Raw genomic sequence first — 22,563 nt, 5'->3', positions numbered from 1 at the left:
GGGCATGTAAAATTTCGGAGGGCACGCGAGCACGTAGGCACGTTGGGCACGCGAGCACGAAGGCACGTAAGGCACGTAGGGCACGAAGGCACGTCAAAAAATGAGGGCACGTGGGCACGTAGGGCACGTCATTTAGCAGACTCAAATATTACTAAGTAAGTAAGTTTGCGACCGCAGTCGGAGGAGACCCGACGGCTCCTCTTTCGATAGCTATCTACCCGAAGGTAGGGAAGGGCGCCACTCTTTCTTCCTAGATTTCCCCACTTACCTTTGATCCTTCACTTATTTGCTGAGCATCAAGCAGAGAGGCATCAGATATCATTTTTGGAATCTTTGGTATGACCCGGCTGAGGATTGAACCCACGACCTTGCACACCGGAGCTGGATGCTTTTCCACTGCACTACAGTCGCTTCAAATATTACTACCTCCAACTCTGTTTAATTATCTGAGTTCCTTCTGCGAAAATTCTTCATGTCTGTAGTTTCTCAGAAAATTATTCAATAATCTAAATAAAGTCATTCTTCCATAATAAGACCTATGTAATCTCTTTAATTTTCTCTTATGTTGTTGTTTCTTTGAAATTCTCCTCGCATACGAAGGATATGAATGAAGCATTATCCGTTCATCAAAACATTCAACTCTTTCGCCAGCTAAATTTGCCTCATTTATAAACGATTCTTTAGGTTGCCGGTAATTTTTATTGAGGACCTAATGAATAAAAAAAGTAGTATGAAGATAGAACTTGAAAATAGCTTTCCAACGAACTCAAACATGACCTATTTTGCTTTGGCCAGAGCTGAGAAAATACGCATTTATGCCTTTTTACGCCAACTTTAAATGCATTTTCTCAGCTTTGGCTAAAGCAAAATAGGTCATGTTTCAGTTCGTTGGAAAGCTATACGCAACATACAAAGATACAAATATATTTTCTCCCTTCAGATTACAGATTACGAAGACAAAGTGAATTTCTACGTCATGGGGTGCGTAACGTTCTTCAAAAGTAATTGGGAAGATATCCGCTCCAATGCCGCTCTCTTCGTTGGTTTCTTACTCGGAAATTTGAAAAGCAGTCAACGTGAAATTGTTTCTACAGCGCATGTGTGCAACGGTGAGTCGTCCGAAATTCTAATACCTTATCGGGGAAAACTTTGTCGGGGAAAATTTTCGTCGGGGAAAAATATTCGTCACTTGCTGGTAGTTGGTAAACGCATTAAGGCCGGGGGAAAATATTCGTTACTTGGCCAAAATTTCGTCACTTTTCCCCGACGAAGTTTTCCCCGATAAGGTATACTTTATTGTGGGTCGGTTCTGAGATTTTTGAAGACCGATAAAGGTTTCCCCTAAATGAATCCCCGAAGGTTTAGTCTATTTCCGGTTGACGCTGAAAGGCGCACAGACTCCTGTACCACCGTCTCTATACACTATCTGTGATCTGTCCTTGACTTGTAACCCCTAGGGTCTTATCTTATTCTGACTCTCTATTGTTCGAACATTTCATAGCTTGTACGATTACCGAGGAATTTACCTCAGAGCCGGCGAAAATACTAGTTCGGACTATTATCCCTTGTACTATACTTTAACAAGTCAGTTTATTTCTACTTGTTTAAAATCGGCCAGTTAGCTCAGTCGGTAGTGCATTCGCCTTACAATCCAAGAGTTGTGGGTTCGATTGGGTAATCTGATCTAGGTGGTAAGTCACTGGGAACTGAGAGTGAGTTACCTCTCAGGTCTAGCGCAAATAGAAAAGGGTAAAGACTTTCTCTCGCCCTGCTCCTCCGACAGCCATCAGATGAATATACTTTCTTAATTTACTCACTGTTTAGCATTGGTGGTGTTGTTAAAAGATCCGTCTGGTAAAGTTCGTTCGAAAGCAGCTGAAGCCATGAGCCTCCTGTATGATTATTGAAATGATGAGGTCACGTGACTGAAAACAGCCAATCAAAAGTGGTAACCACTTTCGTTTTACAGTCGAACTCTCGCTTATTTGGATCTTTCTATAATACGAACTTATTGTCAGTTTCCGTCAGGGAGAAACCTAGTCAAAATACGTTCTATAATTCGAGTCACTCTGTTATTCGAACACATGAGATTCCCCGTTCGAGTTCGAATTAGCGAGAGTCAATTGTATTGATATTTTTCAAATAAGACTTTTTTCGAGTTATCCTGGAGAATTCTTTCAGTAATTTTTAGAAGGTTGCTGGGATGAATATGCCCTATGTGCAGGAGAATTTTTTAAGCCATAATTCCTTTTCATCTCCCATCATTGTCTGCATTCCTGGGTGCCTAAACGTTTTTTTTTATAAGAACAACTTTGTAAGAACATAAGGCTTCGATGGCCAAAATATTAAGAATAAGTTAAGAACATTTTAATAGGCTTCAATCACCAAAATATTAAAAACAATTCAAGAACATTTTAAGGATCTGCGGACTCAAAAGCACCCTATTTCTTAGAAAAATGAACAAAAATGCTCACAAAATGGTCAAATTAAGAAAATTTTAAGAATATCTTCAGGCTTTAAGTTCAAAAAGTTAAGAACATCAGACGGTTTAGATATTTTGGATGTTCTTATAGAAAACGTAACCAAACAAGCCAAACTATACTTAAATTTTCTTTTTCTTAATAAACAGAGTCCTCCCTTTGTTGGAGTTTATTCTTGTCATTTTTGGATGTCATTGTAATTATGTTGGTATGTTGTCATGGTGATTTTTCTGGGGATTCAATATGGCGGCAGTTTGGTATGTAGTAGATACACAATTACCAATTAGAAGGCTTTTTACAATTTTTTTATACAGAATTTAGTTTTAGAACACAAAAAATTACATTTCATAATTAAATTAATAAATTACATAAAAAACAACAAAAAAGTAAAAAGATAATAAATTATTTGAAAATTTTTGAAAATTCTTTTTTGTTTTAGAATTTCGTAATATTATTTCACTTTCAATATTTGGCATTGTTTTTAACCAATAACTAATACAAGCTAAAATAAGTCATGTTCTTCTAGCTAAGTCGAAAACCAAAATTTTCAAAAGGTTTTCCTACAAACTGTAAGTTATATACATTTTATTGGAATGAAGTTTCGCGAGATTCATTTCGTTTTTGTTTGCAAATTTTTGCTGTTTTTCGCAAAAATAAGACTGTACGCGAAATTTTACTGATTCTGGACAATAAATTCACGATTTTTTTTTTTGCTCGCGAAATTAAATCCTCGCGAAGATTAATGAATGCGATTAAAGTAATTTTGCGTTCACTCCAATTTTGAAAGATTTTTTTTTAATTTAATAAAATACATACACCTTACAGAACAAATCGTGCTATGGAAAAAGTTTATTTTCATTTATCAGAATATATTGTTATTACATCAAGAGGCTTTTGGAGAGTTCAGTTTGGTTTTCTTAACGTTCTATTTTCAGTAGATAAATATAATTATTGAACATGATGTATGGTCCAAAGAGTTTTTTTTTGCTTAGGAATATAGATTTTATGGGGCGAATTTATTTTCATCTTTGATAAATCAAAATTAAGCCTTAAAACCTGAAACAGCTGTTAAAAGGAATATAGATAAAGACTTCAAAATTATTCAAATTTCGATGAGAACCTAAATTGCAAGTGCTAAAAGGCCCCCTATTCTTGATATGCGTAAGTCATTTTTCTAGCGGAAACACCCGAAAAAAGCCGGGATTTCAACCCTCTCTGTTACTATAAATAGAAACACGGAGGTCAAAATCTGGCTTTTCTCGAGTGCTTCCGTTAAAAAATATGGCGTCATCTTGACTTCTTGTTAATCTTAAATATATAATAAATCTTAATATCTTTGTCGTTGTTATGGTCAATAAAATAAAATGCTCAAAATGCTCAACATTTTATACATAAGATTTATTATTGAATATATTTTTTCGTATTTTTTTTCTTTTTTTTCTTTTGATAACAATTTAGAACAATAAAAACATTAATTTATATAATTTTTTAGAATAGTTTTTATTTTTTTGCTCCTGGATTATTTAATTTGATCACTTTCAATGAGCATCTCTCTGGGACAGATTACTTTAATAGATATTATGGCATAATGGCTTTAATGTCATAACTTTTAGGAATTTCGGTAGCTTTGCCTCGGGATTTTTACTAAAGGGATCAATTTAAATTTTTAAATAGATCCGTCATAATGAATATGTACATATTGAATATATAGGACATTTTTCTCCATTTTTGACTGGACATAATTTATACAGTTGCCTCTCTCTAATTCGATTTTCAACGGTTCTCGATTCGAATTACGAAGATACTTTAGGCGTAAAAACTTTCGCGAGCAGAAACTTTCGCGTGGTCAAAAAATTGCGAAATCTACGACATTTACTTTCGCGAATTTGACAAAAAAAAAATTTCGCGAGCATAAACCTTCGCGAATGAGGTATATTTTTTGTAGAAAATTCAGGTTTTCGGTTTCATATTTTTTTTCGCGAGCATAAACTTTCGCGAATTACCTTCTCAAGAATTTTCAAAGATATTTACTTTTGCGAAAAAGGCCAAAATTCGCGAAAATCGCGGAAGTTTCTGCTCGCGAAAGTTTGTACGCCTAAAGAATTTGTAAGTGATTTTCCAGCTCAAGTGACCAATGTTTAAGTTCGAATTACAGGAAGATTCGAATAATAGAGGTTCGAATTAGAGAGGGTTTGCTGTACACTGTTCAGCAGAAACTTACACGTTGATTCCTTGCTGTCAAGCAGTCTCTTTTTTTCTGCCCTGATAACTATATTTTAATAATGTTCTTGACTACATTACCACAAACCTAGCGCCAATGGGAGATTTGGTCTCAAATTTTCAGGGTCAAAGTACGTCTGTCTGTAATACACAGGTTGCAAAATTAAAGTCTGAAGACAAATCACGCTTTTACTCGAAATTCTTATGCGCTTGTTACATGACATTTATTTCTGATTGGTTCGAATTTATTAACACTGATAAAATTATCAGCTGTAAGCTGTAAAGCAAGTAACATGGGAATAAAATCACGTGAACTTTTTCGAGTAATCACATGTTTTGACTGCATTGGTATAATTTTGCAACCCGTGTATTACGAGATTTCAGATTTTCTACATCGTTTAACCCTATAATAAACTCAAAACTAAATCCCAACCCCCCCCTCTCAAGTGCAGTTTTTGGCATCAGAACTGACAGGTAGATTGTTTGTTATTTTTGTATATTTTAGAGAAAATTAATAAGAACAAACCAACCTAAAACAACTTAAAACAACACAATGCATTTAAAGAGACAGTGTTATTTATCGTTGGATTTGAGCACGCAATCACTAAAAGCCCTGGTAACTACAGATGACTTGAAAATCATTTTTGAACATACAATCAAGTAAGTCGTGTAGCCAAGAAATCTAAGTTGAAGTCTGTCTCAAAATAATTTGCAGCTGAGACAAAAATGGCTGTAACTTTTGATAGAACTCGAGTCAAGTCGCGATTTTATGCTTATTGGAAAGATACTTGTGAGTGCAATATTATAAAGAAGAAAAAAAAAATTGGAAAAAAATAAAAATAAAAATGAAAAATGAAGAAGAAAAAGATCAACTTCTCGTAGAAATGTGGTATGATTACCATTTTCACAGGAGGGATACATTCTTCAATCTTAGATCATCATCACTGTGAAAAAAGATTTTCAAAAATATTCGTTCTTTTGATGGTCAAAGATTGAAGAATCACTCCTGTGAAAATGGTAATTATACCACATTTCTACAAGAAGTCGATTTTTTTCTTCTTCATTTTTCATTTTCATTTTCTTTATTTTTCAAATATTTTTGCTTGATAATATTCCACTCACAAATATTTTTTCAACGAGCACAAAATCGCAACTTCATTCAAATTCTATCAAAAGTTACAGCCATTTTTGTCTCAGCTGCAAATTATTTTGAGACTGACTTTAGTTTGATTCAATCACTAGGATAAATAATTGTAAAAACGTCCCAGCGGTGCCGTAGATTACACTTATGGCCGCGGAGCGTATAAAGCACTCAGAAAAGTGAATGTTGGTCGAACTAAGTGGTATGAATGTGCTCAGGATAGAAATGTTTGGCGTAATGTGATTAATCGTACTACCTAAATTTTTACTATTATTTTATTGTTGGTATTTTTTTTAGATTATATTTTTATTTGTCTAGCGCTGTGATCCTTGTCCTTAGGGCAAGGCCTATGCCCTATGCTTAGGGTAGGCTCATTCGTCTTCTTAGTTGTGACTGAATAAATACTATGCTATATTGCCATAAACGTGTGTCCTAGCCTTTCTTTTGAATATGGGCTTAGTCAGCTAGGCTTGTAAGTCGTTTTAATTTTTTGCTGAAAGTTTTCGCTGTAGGCTTGTAATATAACATAAAATTGTTTATAATTCATTAGAAAAAAGTTATACATCATTACTTTTTCTATCAGGCTTGACTTTTTACGTAAAGGGACCCAACAACTAGTTTACTAGTCTATCGTTCTTGTAGATCATCAACCGTCTCTGACGAAAAGGCTTCATTGCACTCGTTAATTATTTTTGTGGATCTTTGGGAGGAAGTTCTTGTCTATAGTTTAGAGATCAACCGCTAGATAATTGAAGAAAAATCAGGGCCCTCGAAAAACTGGGGAGGCTTTTATTACTCTCTTGAAACATTTTGGATGAGCTAAAAGTGAATTATAGAAGTCAATGTTTTGATTCCTATTATTCATTTTAGCTTTGACACAGATTTACCTGAATTTCAAACCAAAGATGGTGTACACCGACATCCAGATGGAATTACCATAACTTCACCAACATTGATGTGGGTGAAAGCGATCGATCAAATATTAATGGTGTTACATTCATCAGATGAGGTCACTCTTGATGAGATATGTATGGTCTCCGGAACAGCTCAACAACATGGAAGTGTATATTGGAAGAAAGCAGCGGAACTTACGCTCGCTCATTTAAACAGCAATTCAAGCCTGGTTGATCAGCTACAGGTTTTCTTTAATTAATTAACCTTTTGATTGTAGTGTTCTATCGTAGCTGGTAGCTGTGTTCAATTCACTTTCATCTTTCCTATCGTTACATGGGCACACCTTTAGGACCCGTGACGTCTTTTATGCGACGCAGCCAAACCTGATCCATTTCAAAGAATGAAAGTATTTTAAGAAGCTTTCTGCTAAAGTCTATTTCTAAATTCTAAAGCGATTGTTTTTAAAAAGTGACGTCAATGCAGCGGCTTCAATTATATGAAAAAATTAGGCACCTCAGATCCTGACGTCAATTTACGTTTGCCAGGCCCTGCCTATTCTATACCATAGTGTATCTTACGTTTATCTTTTCGCTGTACATTCTGTGTGCATTGTCTGTTTGATAAAAAAAATTCCCATACGGATATAATAAATAGCAACACTTCTCTCATCGTCCAACACTCCATCGCAGCGGTCGGTTTGAAAAATCTCAAATGAAAGATAATGACAACAGACTCTCTACGGCAATAACTTTTGAAATTAGTCGTAGATTTTGTAGATACTGGGTCTGTGTTCACGTCCTATAACAATTTAGTATCCTCAACTTTTCAGGAATGTTTCGCGATGACCGATTCACCAGTATGGATGGACGCCAGCACTACACAACAATGTCGTGATTTGGAACAGAAGATTGATGGAGGTTATGGATTAGCTCAATTGACAGGTTCAAGAGCTTTTGAACGGTTCACGGGTCAGTAAAAATTTGAAGTCCTTTTTTTAGCTACCTTATAACTAGATTGAATCTTATATATAGTTTATCGACCGCCGGAGGCGGTTTTTTTCATAGTGGTACGCTAATCTCGTTTTGCCTTGGCTCATTACTTTGTCTACCATTTACTTTCGGTTTTTTTAACTAGATTACCCAGGTGCTTCTCTTTTTTTTCTCTGAATGTCTTTTATTCGGAATTGAATAATCGAGACATGAAAAATGACTATATTGTAATCTGTTTTCAATGAATAATCTAAAATGTACTGGAGATGACATGTAGGCGTTAATAATGGGCTTTTCCAGAAAAAAAACGTATACCCCCTGTTGAGGAGGTCCATTTCCGTTCCAAGGGGGTAAGGTTTGATATGTGGCGGAATTCCATAAGGAGATACAAAAATCTGTCAAAAATAACTGGAATTCCATAGGGGTAGCTTTTCAAATCCTACTAAAAGGGGGTTACAGCATTTCCAGCCACAGAGGGATGGACCTCCTCAACAGGGGGTATACGGTTTTTTTCTGGAAAAGCCCAATGTGCGCGCGCTCTTTTGCGAGCGTGATGCGTGATGGAAGGCGGTCGTTTCAGTGTGGTTTACATCCACACTGTGACCTAGCAGGTTTTATATGATAGAGTGTAATGTTAGTTTGTTTCCCTTACCATATCCTTATCCCTATTAAAATTATTTCATAACCGATTAACAATTGTTAAACAGTTTTAGTGGAGGTGAATGTGTTAGCGCATCTGTATTTGAAGGCTTTTCACTTTTCAAATGTTAAGAATTCGAACCAGTCAACTTAATCTTTTTTCCTTTCATTCATATTCGGGATCATTGATTTGTAAATACTAAATTTAGTTTTGACCAGTTCAATCTAAAGTTTGCCTCAATATGATCTGTCTGCAGCGGAGACAACAAAGACTATAACTTTTGATTGAAATTATGTTCTAATATCAAAAAATCATTCATCTGAAATTGATTCTTTTAGCACAATTATTGAAGAAGTTGATTTTTCTCTTCATTTTCAATCTTCATTTTCCGATCTTTGTTGAGTTTTTCTTTTTGAAAATATTCCACTCATGTTTATCTTTTCAACAAGCACAAAAACCGCTATCTAATTCGAATTCTATCAAAAGTTACAGCCTTTTTGACTTCACTGCAGATTATATTGAGACAGACTTTAAATAACGCCAGAATTGAAAACAAGGTGATTTCTACACGATTCTTTTATAGGGAGTGAACAGAATCCATTCTTTTTCAAATTTCAGCCAATCAGATTACAAAGATTTATCGTTGCCATCGTGAATCGTACGTCAATTGTGATCACATTTCTTTGGTCAGTAGTTTTGTCGCTTCAATATTTGTTGGAAAATACGCACCTATTGATTACAGTGATGGCTCAGGAATGAATTTGTTAAATATCAGGACTCGAAAATGGGAAGAGACACTTTTAGATGTAAGTATGAATGTAATCACATGGTAGTAAGTAAATCTGCGACTACAGTCGGAGGCGACCCGAAGGCTCCTCTTTCGATAGCTATCTAACCAAAGGTAGGGTTGGGCACCACTCTTTCTCTCTGACTTTCTCCACTTACCCTTGATCCTTCTCTTAATTGCTGAGCATCAAGCAGAGAAGCATCAACTACCATTTTGAGAATATTTGGTATGACCCGGCTGGGGGATGAACCCACAACCCTGCGAACCGTAGCCGGATGCTCTACCACTGCACCACGGTTCGATCATGGTTCAATCACATAGTGCTGCCTACCTAGTATGAGGGTCCTCCAAATTGATAGGCTTGATTTTATTCGAAAGAAATGCTTATACAGTGTTGAGTCTCCATAACTCGAACCTCTTAAACTCGAATGTCTTCTTTACTCGATCAAACGTTTTAACACCGTTAAAATGTCCTATAAAATCATGAAAAACGTCAACATGACTCAAACCTTTCTTCATGGAGTAAGTTAAGGCTTGTGGCTCTAAAAGAAATGACGGTATTGTAAATTGGCTCCATAATCCCTCAATAACTACAAGGAAACAAAGTTTGCATAGGGGTCTGACCCCCCTCTCCATTTATGTCTCAATTCAACTTCAATTCAATGCAAAGATAAGTTATTTGCCTGCATAACCGTAGCATGAAGGTAGAGCATCCAGCTACGGTGCGCAAGGTTGTGGGTTCGATCCCCAGCCTTCGGGTCGCCCTCGACTGCGGTCGCAAACTTACTTTACTTAGACAACTAGAAATTTACAAAACTTGAAACTTATATAAATAAATTGGGGAGCAGACCAGGCTGGTCATCCACTGTTTTACAGTCTGTCTAAGCAAAAGTATATTACCATATACTACGACCGGGCCACTTAATCGTGCCATCCAATCTATAAAAAAAGTTTTAAGTGGTCCCGAGCTATGTCTACTCTAATTGTTAGAGTAGGCAAAAAGTGGACAGAAAGTCGCTAGTTCAAAACTTTGCTTGAAAAAGAAGTGAACAAATAGTCTGTAGTTCAAAACTTTGCTTGAAAAAGAAGTGGACAGAAAGTCGCTAGTTCAAAACTTTGCTTGAAAAAGATTCTTTGCATTACTAGTATGGAGTTTATGCAAAGTTTTTTTTTCAAGCAAAGTTCTTAACTACAGACTTTTTGCCCATTTTAATTCACAATTAGAATCGGCAGGGCGGAAAGTTGGCTTTTAATCTAAAGTAAAGCTTTTCTGCTTTCCATAGGCTTGTGCACCATATCTCTCAGACAGACTTGGTGAACCTGTTCCTTCCAACAAAATCATTGGAAAGGTATCCGGATATCTTCAACAGCGGTATGGATTTTCACCAGACTGTCAAGTACTTGCGTTCACAGGTGATAACCCAGCCGCATTAGCCGGAATGTGTCTTTCAAGTGGAGACGTGGCGGTTAGTCTAGGGACCAGTGATACACTTTTGTTTTGGTGTGACAAAGCTAATCCGAAACCGACCGGACATGTTTTCGTGAACCCGATCGAAGGTACAATACTCAAATTTTCCCAGCTGACACACAACGTTGTTTCAAAGGCCACCTGATGTTCACAACGTCCAGTCCATATAACGTTAGATAAACGTTAAAACAACGTTGTGTGCCAGCTCAAACTTCGTTTGAAGTAACAGCACATCAAAGCCACAATGTTTAGACAGTTAAAAGTTTCCACAGTTTTTCCAAAGAAAAAAAATAGTTCACTTAAGGTATTATTACAGGCTTTGATTCTATAATATGTAAAATCCAAGTTAATGGGGGAATAACCGCTTTTCTTTCTCACATAATATGCAAACTAAGTCTGTTTCCAAAAAGTTGGCAGTTCGTACTATTTTTAACATTTCTCTCAAGGGAAAAAGATATACCGAGTGTGCTAAGAAAAAGTATACATGTTTGTCAAGATATTATGATCTTAAGATTTTTTGTTGATTCTTTTTTTGTTCTATAGAGGAGAGCTTAACTTAAATTTCGGTATATAAATTTTAATTCGGTTCAGTCAAACAAAAGTTATGTTTTAAAAAAAATGAAGATCTTTACCTACCCAAAATAGCAAAACGCGGTCACACGATGGTGAGCATGACGTAACTAACACGACAACTTACCCTGAACATTTGTTAATCATATCAGGCGGTGGGCGGTTAAGCGCCCTCATTTCCTGTATATAGCTTTGATCATTTGAACCTGCAAAAGGACATTTTCATTTTTCTATCGTTTTTAGAGACGGAATTTATGTCAATGTTGTGTTTCAAAAATGGTTCACTACCACGCCAAGAGGTCTGTGACCGAGTGTGTGAAGGATCATGGGAGAAATTCAATGAAACGCTGAAAACAACTGAAGCTGGTAATAACGGGACAATCGCAATCAATTTCCGCGAGATGGAGATTCTACCTCACGCGAAAGGCGTGCACATGATTAATAGTGATGACATTAGGTTATCTGAGTTGGAGCCACGTGATGAAGTAAGAGCTGTTATTGAAGGACAATTCTTGGCAAAGAGACTTCATGCTGAGTCGTTTGGATTTCAAAAAGGTTTGTTTTTATTTGTGCACTTTTTGAGGTTATCTTGTTTGGAAACCATCGGTATGTCACTTGTGCGTGGTCCCCAAACGGTAGCAAAATCGAGTGCTTACTTGTGAATAGTCCCCAAACGGTAGCATAATTGAGTGCGCACTTGTGAGAAGTCCCCAAACGGTAGCAAAATAGAGTGCACACTTGAAGCAAACTTGTTTATAATTCTTTCAGGGACATAACTTTCTTGTAGTTTTTCACTTTTAGATATGGTAAGCCCGTAAAAAGTGACGAGTCAGTGGAAAATAGTGTTTTTAAAGGGACTACAAAGCTTAAGGTTAAACCAGTAAGACTTACAAAGGCCCGTTTGGCCACTTTTAAGAGGCCAGTGAGTCTCGTTTTTCTTGTAAAGAATTACTACAAGCTCGTTTAAAACATTTCACATATATATCAAATGAATAGCTCTATTTTGTCATCTTAATTGAAAACTACAATTCTACTTTCCAGGCTCCACGTCTCGTATCTTAGCAACGGGTGGGGCATCACAAAATCCCGCCATTCTCCAAATTCTCAGCAATGTGTTCAACCTACCAGTTTACACCCTACCTTCTACTTCAAACGCCACTTGCATAGGGTGTATTTATCGATGTAAACAAGCCGCCCTTGGTGGAAGCAAAGCTGATTTTTTTGAAGCAGTTAAAAGTGTGGCGCCGCCCAAATTGGTGTGTGAGCCGATGGCTGATGTAGTCACTATTTATGATAATTTAATGAAGAGATATGAGACATTTGAAAAAAGTATAGTGGATTCTGATGACTAAATTTAAGAATATATTTAAATGTGGATTCTTATATGCATTTCCAACTAACAAACAACGAGGCTATCTTGCAGCCCATGTAGATACTTTCATTTGCAAATATGAATAGTCTGTTGGCAGACGTGATATAAACTGTTCTCGCAAGAAGTAAAGATGAAATGTTGCGAAAAGGTAATAATTCAATGAGACTTTGAGGTATGAAAATATTCTTTAAAATTTGCTTGAATAATGTCTTCAGAGCAATTCAGGCTGATTATAGGCAACAGTTAGAAACTACAGGAGTACTTTTTTCGGGAAGTAAGTACTCCCCAGTACAAATTTCCCAGGAGGTGTCCGGAAAAAAGTACAAAATATCTGATGTTATCTTCATGCATGTGTGTACATGCTTTTCGATCATTACTTAACCTTTTCAGAAAATCACTGCATAAAAGCGTTGAAATTGGAAGGTCTCCAGGGCTAATTTCCTCGTAGTCTACATAATATACAGCTCCAGGCTTTAAGGCCTTACTCTAGTAGGAGTTTTACGCTCGAAACGAAGGAAGATATGACGTAGTCTAATTTCCTCGCCAATCAAAAAGGCTGGGGTTGTTTTGTTATTCAGTCTTTCTGTTCGTTTTATTTGTCTTTTGTCCTTTGTTTTTTTGGAAATCGCAATCCAACCAGTTTGTATTTATATTATGATACAGTTGACTCTCTCTAATTCGATCTTCGGGACTTTTATCGAATTAGAGAAAGATTCCAATCGCAGAGAGTAATTTAAACCATTTTCAAGCTGAGGGGACCAATATTTTAGTTCGAATTATAGAAAATTCCGAGTAATAGAGATCGAACTAGAGAGAGTGGACTAAATTTTTATTTATCCATTTATATCCTTTTTTAGAATCTTCTTAAGAGCTCCTCTAATTTAGGACTCGATTTATATTAGGCTTACTATAACAATTTTTTTATGGGTGGTTTTTCACTGAGACTGTCTGGCTAAAATCGATTAGCTGAAACAAAGAAAATTGATAGGAAAGCATTACTGACTCCCAAAACAGTTATCAAAGCGTTTACAACCCTTTGAATTTGAAGAAAATTTTATTAAAAATCATCAACTCGCATATCAAGGGATTTAAAATTACAGCCTTCTAATGAACATTTTCTGTGACAAGATTCCTCGTCTTTTGTATCAAATCAATACATATGAAAGTTTGCTCTTCAACTCTATCGGGAAAGAAAACACTTTTCCCATATGACCAATTTTTTACAAAAGAATCCCACTGCACATTCTGCTACTTTTATGGCAACCAATTTATTTATGCTGTCTTTTTCGCTTAATTGGTCATTAAGCCAAGAGAGCTCTAGCCCTCTCTTGGAGAACAAAAGGTTTAATGACCAATTTTCGACGTTAAATCTGGAATGTTAATATAAAGCGATCAAGATCTGATGTTAAAAACGAATCTTCATTGTATATTTTTTACAACCCTTAGAAATTTATGAAAAGGACCGTTGATGTGAACCACTTATCTATCTAGCGTAGTGAAAAACCACCCTATGTGTGGAGGTTAGGCAAATTTTAAAATATCGATAGATTAAGAATTGAGAAAGCCTTATTGGTCCATTATGCTAGCTCTGAATGGGTCATTTCATTTTATATCGGTACAAGGGGTTGGACAAACATTACCAGGGGGTAATTACAGAAGAATTTCCAAAGGGGGTATAAAGGAGCATTTTTTTCATTTTTCCATTTTTCTAAAAAAAATTTTTAGATATAAGAACATAAGGCTTCGATGGCCAGAATATTAAGAACATGAAGAGCATTTTAAGGCTTTGTGGACTCTAAAACACCCGATTTCTGAGGAAAATACACAAAAATTACTCACAAAATGGTGAATATAAGAACATGTTAAGAACATTTTTAAGCTTAAAACTAAAAGAAAGAACATCCAAAGCATAGGCTTCAAAAATTTAGCTGTTTAATCGGAAAAAAAGTATCGATTGCATCAAATGTTCTCAGGTTTCATCATGTGTAACTTGAAGCCGCTAGATTTTAATTTATTTTATCTATGTAAACTATACACGAATATTGAGTTATCGAATGAATTTACAAAATCAAAGTGTTATTTGAAAATGACCTATTTATAACATTCGAAAAATAGTTTAAAAATATCCAATTAAAATCAAAGCTTCTTTCAAAAAAATTTTTGTTTTCGTTCTAAAGATTCGAATGCTCATTTTCAGCATAAAGTAGATTTCAAAAGAAAACAATAAAACATACAATAAAAGTGTGATTATTACATTCGAATGTTTTGTTTTGTTTTTGTACAATTTTTGTTTACGTTTGTCTCGAAATGTTAAAATGTTGTTTGTTTGTAATGTTGATGTTTATTTGTTTATTTATGTTAAGAAGTGTTGAGACGTTTGTAGATCGCCAACGACAGAATTGCTCGGATGAAAAGACATTATGTATTTTGTGTATCGGAGACTCTATAACTCAAGGTTATTACGGACTAAATGGTATATTTTACCCGTACACCATGGCCCTCAGAAGTGCATTGACACGCCGGTACCCAGATGTTTACGTGCGCATTTTCACGCGCGGCCGTGGCGGTGACATGGTACACGGAAAAATGCGTGAGCGCTTGGAGCGTGAACTGTCAAGAGAAAAATTTGACCTTGTTATTATAATGGCTGGTATTAACGATCTCATTAAACTTACACTTAAAAACAACGAAGACTTATTCGAAAAATTAATCGATTTGCACACTTTGGCGCTTGATCAAGGTGCACTTCGCACTGTTGCTATGACATTATTACCCTCGCAACCGGGCGCCGATAAGTTAAAATTTATCACAGAAGACGTTTTCGAAGTAATGCGCGAGAGAACAAATACTCAAATACGGTCTATCAATTCTACGGACACGTCTGTTTGTGATACGGAACAGTGCTTTCCACCGCTTCTTCCGGGTAGTTACTATTGGCAACCGGACCACGTGCACCCATCACCATTAGGTTATAACATTTTGGGAAGATGTGTTTTCTCATGTCTGGTCGGCGAAGTTGAATTCTTATTAGATATTAAACAACTAAATCAAATTTTAGGAATAGTGTAACTATTGTGTATAAACAAAGAAAAGCTGGCATGGCAGACCTAGATTTATTTCGTTATCCTATTTATAGTGGACACTCGCTAATTCGAACTTATTCTCTTTAATTTAAATTTCTCTGTTATTCGAATACATTAAACGTTTGAGTTCGAATTAGCGAGAGTTAACTGTCTACATTAAAGTGAAACAAAGACACAACAAAGAAAAATTAATAAAATTTCATACCGAGCTGAGATTTTGATATTTACTTTGAAACAAGATTTGAAAATTTTAGAAAAACTTTTAGCGATTTTTCATTAAATCTTTAGTAAGACGTATCCTGAAAAGTGTTGACCAAATTACCAAAAATGTCTCAGTCAGATATGTTTTCAAAATTTAATGAATTTGCGACCCTGTCATGGGGGGCCTGGAATCTCCGAGCTATTTCTTCCCGAGTATTTTGCATGTGACGTCATAATTTCAGTTTTATGACGTCATTATGACGTAATGACATAAGTTGATTTAATAGAATAAATTTTAACTCGGTTGGGTTTTTTGCGTACCTTAAAGTTTTCGACTTATTTTTATAGTAGATATTCGATTTAGGGAAAATTTGACTTGTTTATATGGGCTTGTTACCTGAAGGGTAGACTGGCACGCCAGTCGGGCTGGAACGGTATCACGCGGGAAAAGTGAGTTTAGGAGTTAGGTAAGCATAGGAAAAAAATTTGTCGGCGGCAAGGGCTGAAAGCCCTGTTAATCAGCAGCCTCTCACCAACTTTTGCTCGCTCTCCTACGCAGCCCCTATTCTAGCAAACGCCCGCCGCCTTTATGTTCCCGCCCTCTGACATGATTAATTAACAGACTAGTTTGCTAGTCTACCTGAAGGGCAGATTTGTGTTATATACTGACAATTATGACGTCAAAACAAACTGAAATTATAACGTCACATGCAAAATAACTCGGCAATTCCTAAACCCCTTGTCATCGGGGCTTTCAGACATTTTCAGTGCCTTAAAAAAGAGATCATGGGGCTAATGAAACGTCATTCGTACCCCATTTTACCTGCGCTATGGGTAAGGTCCTCCTCGGGTCTGTTTTTACTCTCTCATTTTTGAAATAGAACTCAACTGAAAGTTATATTAAAGCATATGATTAAAGTCATAATTTTCTTGACAATAAGTATATGGTTTTTATAAGTAGTAGGTTAAAAAACCCATTCATTAATTTTATTAATATTTCCCGCTTTATGGGGGAAATGTTTTTAAAATCGGCTTTTTAGGGAGGTTCGATGTAAACTTTTGAAAGCGGTCGCGCGATCTGAAAGCGTGTGATAATAGAATGAATAAGTGTCAGTAGCTAGTCTTTCCAAAGCTTTGGCGTATGCTATTTTATTACTATTGAGATAAAAACAATATTAAGGATATGGAAAACTGTGGAAGTTTATCTCCCTAGTATTCTTGAAGTGAGAGACACATTTTAATTGTCAAACTAATTACGCAGTAAGCTTTGCGTTCACGTTTGGTTTTTTATGCTCTGTGTTGCTCTAGATTGAAAGAGTTGGTTGAGAGTGTCGTCCAGAGTCCAGTTTCCCCTTCAGATAACTTTTATAGTGAATCTGAGGTTTGTGTACTCTTAGGTTCCAAATAAACGGGCCCCCCCCCGCTTGTTAATTTTTCGAAAATTTTCCAACCCCACCGGACCTTATTAGGACCCCCCCGTTTATTAATCTCTAAGAATATTTTCAGCTGTCAAGGGGAAGGCCTCTTATTTTGCTTTAGTACAATTTCCAACCCCCCCCCCGGCAATCAGGCCCCCCCCCCCCCCGTTTATTAAAATCTAGAAAATTTTCCAACCCCCCGTTTATTCGAACCCCCCCCCCCCCGTTTATTTGGAACCTAAGAGTATGCAATATTTTATCATATTTTTTGTTTTTTTCTTTTCTACGTGCCAGACTGAGCAGGTGTGTAATAGAGCATTTACTCCAAGAGTGAGTAATAATTGCTTGATCACCGATATAAAAGTTCAGTGCAAAAATATACTTTATCCACTTGAGTGGATTGAAATACATTCTCGACAAAGAGGTCGATACAAAGATTTTCCACTTGAGTGGATTGAAATAAATTTTTGATTGACAAAGAAGTCAATTTGAAAACCCTCTACACTTGTGGATTTGGATTTTTAAACTATTTTTCGACAAAGTCAAAGACATTTTTGTTTTGAAAAATATTACCGTAAACGGCCATAACTTGCAACGAAAAACAGCGTTTTTTGACTAAACGATGCTATATCTTTTAACCTAGAAAAGTTATAGCAATGAAACTTTCACAAAATAAGCTTCTACCTTATTTCTTTTTAGATTACAATACATTGATCCAAACAGAAACTTCAATCGAAAACGTCGTTAATCCAAAGATGACCAAAAAATTTTCTTCAAAGTCCACAACTTGCAACGGTGCTAATTTCATAACAACAACATACTGAACACGCGCCAACTCTATCACATGAAAAAAATTTGATTTCAACAAATTTTAATAGCATAATTAAAAAATGGCGCAACGATGGAGTGCGTTGTTGTAGACAAAAGACGGATCAATTTGTGAATTACGATTATTTCTCACACATGCAAATTCATAATTGGTTTGGCTTTTTTATGACGATAAGGGAACATTCGCAAAAACAGCGATAGAAAGACGGGGGCATTACTAAGCGGAGAAGCTCCGTGTAACGAAGATCTGGAATTTCGTACCTTCGACGAGTTGAATGATTCTTCTACACCCCCATCTCAAATAAACCAAAATAAAGACTACTTTAATTGGATTAATTTTCCCGAATTTATATTTTCGCTTTTTTGCAAATGTTTGCCTTTCATTCACGAAAATAAAATCTTGCTAAATTGCGAGAGAAAACTGAGTTGCGAAATTCAATACTCGTAAAACTTTTGTTTTGCAATCGCCGATTAGTGAATATAAATTCAAAAAAACGAATCTTTTGCCTCGCAAAATTACAGCTCGCGAAAATTAATCAAATTAAAGTATGCTGAGATGAAGACGAAATAAAATATTGAATTAAAAGTTGGGATAACGACGGCAGGTTACGGTAACAAATCAAGGACCATCATCCGTACCTTATTGTGATTTACCATCTTATGGGAAATTTGGAAATAGCGTATAGATGGATTTCCATGAAAATGTTTCGTTGAAAAAAAGTTGCAGAATTCGCCAAATTTGTAAGGCAGTCTTCCCTTAACAAAATGGAAAGTTTTAACGAAATATAGTACTAGATGTTTTTGACTGCGGAGAGATTCAATCATATATAATATATACTTTCATAGGGATAGAACACTAAAAACGTAAAAACTTTCTCGGGAAGAATCTTTAGCGAATATTATTGGGTATCACTATTTGCGTGTTTCCACAAAAAAACAACCACCTTGCTCTTTCAAATGTTAAGTCTGACACATTTTTTTGGTGGTGATAAAACACAAAATGAAGACATTCGAGGAAGATTATAGGCTCGGGAAAGCTTATACATTTAAATAATGGTTTAATATATTATTTGTTTTAAGTCTTTCGTCTTCTACCGTTGGAATCCCCGATCCTCGTCATAGTTCATTCATCGTTTTGCTGTTGAGCTTTACTTCCGGGGTGAGAGAGGAGAGAGAGTGTTTTCGATCTTACGTATAATAAAATACAGAATCTAATTTTTGCATTGAATCGTTGAATAGATACAAAAAAATTGTCCCCGTTGGAAGAAATACCCAAATGCCCACTCGGAAAAAATTGATCTTGATTTCATCCCCATTCGAAATCCATCCAATGTAAAAAATTGCACTCCAAAACCATCTTCATTGTGTATTTTAAAGCTTGGAACAATAGAATTCCTATCCCCATAGAGATTTTGATAGAAATTACTGGCCCCGTTGTGGGAAAAAATTCCACCGGGGCTTTGAGGCAGGTGTTTCGGCATGACATGATTTACCGTATGGAGATTTGTAAAAATTCGAGAAGAAAACGAATATTTACTTTTTACCATGTATCCCGTCACTGTCTGCCCAGAGTTCTGCGTTCGCAAAGAGTGACACCTCTTAGACTGAGAAATGATTGTCTAATACGCTGCTCCTTCTCTGGTTCCCATTGACGAGATACCGGAATATTCAACAGAATACTCATCTCATCTTCATCAGAATACTTTATAACGCTCATTTGACGTTGACTTTGCACACACCCCTGTCTCACAATCTATATCGATCGACGAAACGTCCATATACAGTGTTACATATACTTTCTTTTACACCCCTGTATCTTAACTAAGTTCGGAACAAGTTTGAAGGAAAAATAATCACTTTTGATTAAAAAAGTTCTTAAGAAAAAGCGTGTACAGGGTGTGTTTTTCTTTTCCGAAGCTCTTATCCTTCTTGCATTTCTTATACTCTTACAAAATTGGCTCTGATATTTAATCCTCATTCCTGAAGGGTTGCTTTTTTTATCCGTCCTGTCTTTTGGTCATTCTTTTTCCGTAAATCCAACGAATGGTAGAACTTATTTCAATTAAATTTTTCTTATAAAAGAAACGCACTTGAACAATCCTTGACCCCCTGATCGTAAAATTGATGATTACAGTTTAACAACGAATAATTTTATTGATTTCTTTTGAGGCACTTTTATGACACCAGTCTTGTTATTAACATGATTAGTTTTCGTATGGGACATTAGGAAGCAGAACTTCAGCTGAGATCCTTCAGTTACATGGTTGATTGATTTAACATGTAAGTATTGGTAATTATCCAATTTATGCATCGAAACGTCTCTTCGTTGTGAAATGTAATCTAGCAACTTCAATCGAAGAATACGGAATAACGAAAAACTGCACGAGCTGCGGATTTCGACCCAGCAAGGCCTCGTCTTTCTTCTTTCGAACTTTCTAGAAATCGCATCGTAAAAGAACGTCAATCGCCCAAGCGTGGGGGTTTATTGGAGTGACCTAATTATTTTCACTTTTTCATCTTCATCTTCGCAACAAATTATTCAATCAGGCTTGTTTTGCTTGATTGACGTGTAGTTTACCATTTCGAACATTCCCTGAAAAAATGAAAGAAAACGAAGCAATCAACGTGGAGAAAACGTAAATAAACAAAGCTGTTGCAAGTTAAGTCCGTGTTGCAAGTTATGGCCGTTTACGGTATATATATACTTTGTACAATTCTAGTCAAGGTTTAAAAACAATAATTTTCCTAGCTTTTTTGGATTTAATTACTTTTTTTCCATCCTTGATTTAACAACTTTTCTACACACTTGACTTGTGCTTGTGATTGGAATAGCGTAGATTTAAGACGAATAATTCGGACAACATGAGGTTTGAAAAAACAATCCAAGGTAACTTCAATCAAGCCAATGAAATATTTGGACATACTGCCGGTAAGCAGTGTGCTGCAATTACAGTTTTTTCGGTATGCTGGACAAATATTCGCAAAATTAATATCTGGAAAGATTATGATCTAGACTATATCTTACACAATGGTGACAAAGTATTTTGCCCCCACAATAGGATGGTCCAAATACGGGGGTATTCCAAATGATAAACAATGTCGTTCTCTAAGTGTTTAGTTTCTAAGAGATACAAATAGTATATTGAATATTATTAATTTATTTATTTAAGTATTTATGAGCCCAAATTTAAAATTCTGGTTAAATAAAAAACAAATGATATCAGTTCTGTTTTTCCTCAAACCCCCGGGAAAAGTTTTTTGGCCGACTTAGCTATTTTACAAATTTCGGAAAAGAACTCCCATAGGAATTCCGATACCAATCCGATTGGTTAATTTCGGAACGGCTTCAAGAAAGTCATAATGGCAGATGATTTTAAAAGTTTCTGAGGAAATGTGTGGAATTTATTGATGTTGATGGCTTGTTGATTCTTTAAAGAAAAAAGATAACAGGTATAGCTTTTTCTAATCCTGGAATATCGAGGTTCCAGCTACACTGAAAGATACTGGCATAAATAGACCATTGTATATCAATGAATTGCTTGCACAAATTATGATTGAAAACTGTCGTTTTGATATTACTATTGTCAGACAAACCGATGGGTACATAGATACGTTATCAGATGGTAGTAGAGTACATGTTGATGCTTTTCTTGATGAAAATTTGTTTTTTAAAGAAAACGTCACTGGAGTTATACTATTTATTGAAGGTTATTGTATTGCAATTCTGAAAGACAACCAGAATAAATGTTATTTGTTTGATTCTCGCAGTCGTAATTCTGAAGGAAATATAGTTGACAGTGAAATTGGCAAATCTATTTTATTGAAATTGTCATCTGTTAAAGATATTCCTGAATATATTTTTGCTATGTATGGTTTGCATGCTTATCAACTTGCATACATCCATGTGAAAGTGATGGGAAACAAAACTGAATTGACGAAGTTTTTGAATAACTTTAGGAGAACAAAACTATATTCTGAGCATAGGTCAGAGTGATATCTTTACACATACCCAGGCCTGGTGCATTGAAGACTTTATCTCAATAGGCTAAATTTAAAAACATAGCTTAGGTATGCTCCTCCAGTCCCGAATTTTAAGAGACGTTGCCAATGTATACTGGCATTATAATCAACCAGCGAATGGCTGAGGTTATTATTATCAACCAGAGAATGGCTGTTTTTGGGGTAAGGGTGTTTCCTTTTTGGGGTGACTTTTAATATATCTACTGTTTGTTATCGTAAAATTGAATTATTTATATGGTATCTGCTAAAAAAGGGAATGCTCTACTGAAGCTTAATACTTTCTCCTAAGAGGAATACTTTTTATCCAGATACCATGTAAATGTTCAATAGATTTCAATGCACCATGGCAAAATTATTTATTAATTAATTATTTAATGCAAAAGTTTAATTTTAGATTTTATCAATAGCATTTCTTTCTGATATGACAATGAACAATGAACAATCTCAATTAT

General features: G+C 35.7%; 3 protein-coding genes across 3 annotated transcripts in view; all 3 read left to right on the top strand.

Moving 5' to 3' along the window:
- The window catches only part of LOC136821680 (maestro heat-like repeat-containing protein family member 1), a 67,958-nt gene extending 64,517 nt beyond the window's left edge, over window positions 1–3,441 (top strand). The window contains exons 39-41 of the mRNA XM_067077892.1: window positions 941–1,109; window positions 1,825–1,948; window positions 2,630–3,441. Coding sequence (XP_066933993.1) covers window positions 941–1,109; window positions 1,825–1,907 — 252 coding nt within the window. The 3' untranslated portion in view covers window positions 1,908–1,948; window positions 2,630–3,441. The remainder of the gene's footprint in view (window positions 1–940; window positions 1,110–1,824; window positions 1,949–2,629) is intronic.
- Window positions 3,442–5,205: 1,764 nt separating this feature from the next.
- LOC136821694 (xylulose kinase-like) lies at window positions 5,206–12,704 on the top strand. Its single transcript, XM_067077902.1, has 7 exons — window positions 5,206–5,360; window positions 6,712–6,979; window positions 7,565–7,703; window positions 8,983–9,170; window positions 10,435–10,708; window positions 11,433–11,744; window positions 12,231–12,704. The coding sequence occupies exons 1-7, from the start codon at window positions 5,254–5,256 to the stop codon at window positions 12,539–12,541; spliced, it is 1,599 nt and encodes a 532-aa protein (XP_066934003.1). The 5' UTR covers window positions 5,206–5,253; the 3' UTR covers window positions 12,542–12,704.
- Window positions 12,705–14,916: 2,212 nt separating this feature from the next.
- Window positions 14,917–15,630, top strand: LOC136821699 (uncharacterized). The gene has a single exon (XM_067077907.1). The coding sequence runs from the start codon at window positions 14,917–14,919 to the stop codon at window positions 15,628–15,630; it is 714 nt and encodes a 237-aa protein (XP_066934008.1).
- The last annotated feature ends 6,933 nt before the right edge of the window (window positions 15,631–22,563 follow it).

The sequence above is a fragment of the Clytia hemisphaerica genome, unplaced genomic scaffold (assembly GCF_902728285.1).
Source record: "Clytia hemisphaerica strain Z4C2 unplaced genomic scaffold, Clytia hemisphaerica genome assembly, whole genome shotgun sequence".
Classification (NCBI taxonomy): Eukaryota; Metazoa; Cnidaria; class Hydrozoa; order Leptothecata; family Clytiidae; genus Clytia; species Clytia hemisphaerica.
This window is presented reverse-complemented; position numbering and strand designations above follow the sequence as displayed.

Coding starts and splice junctions, on each gene's coding strand:
- LOC136821699 (XM_067077907.1), top strand. CDS start 14,917: ATGTTAAGAAGTGTTGAGACGTTTGTAGATCGCCAACGACAGAATTGC.
- LOC136821694 (XM_067077902.1), top strand. CDS start 5,254: ATGCATTTAAAGAGACAGTGTTATTTATCGTTGGATTTGAGCACGCAA. Junction 7,704..8,982: donor AGCTTTTGAACGGTTCACGG/GTCAGTAAAAAT, acceptor TTCAAATTTCAG/CCAATCAGATTACAAAGATT. Junction 9,171..10,434: donor GGGAAGAGACACTTTTAGAT/GTAAGTATGAAT, acceptor TGCTTTCCATAG/GCTTGTGCACCATATCTCTC.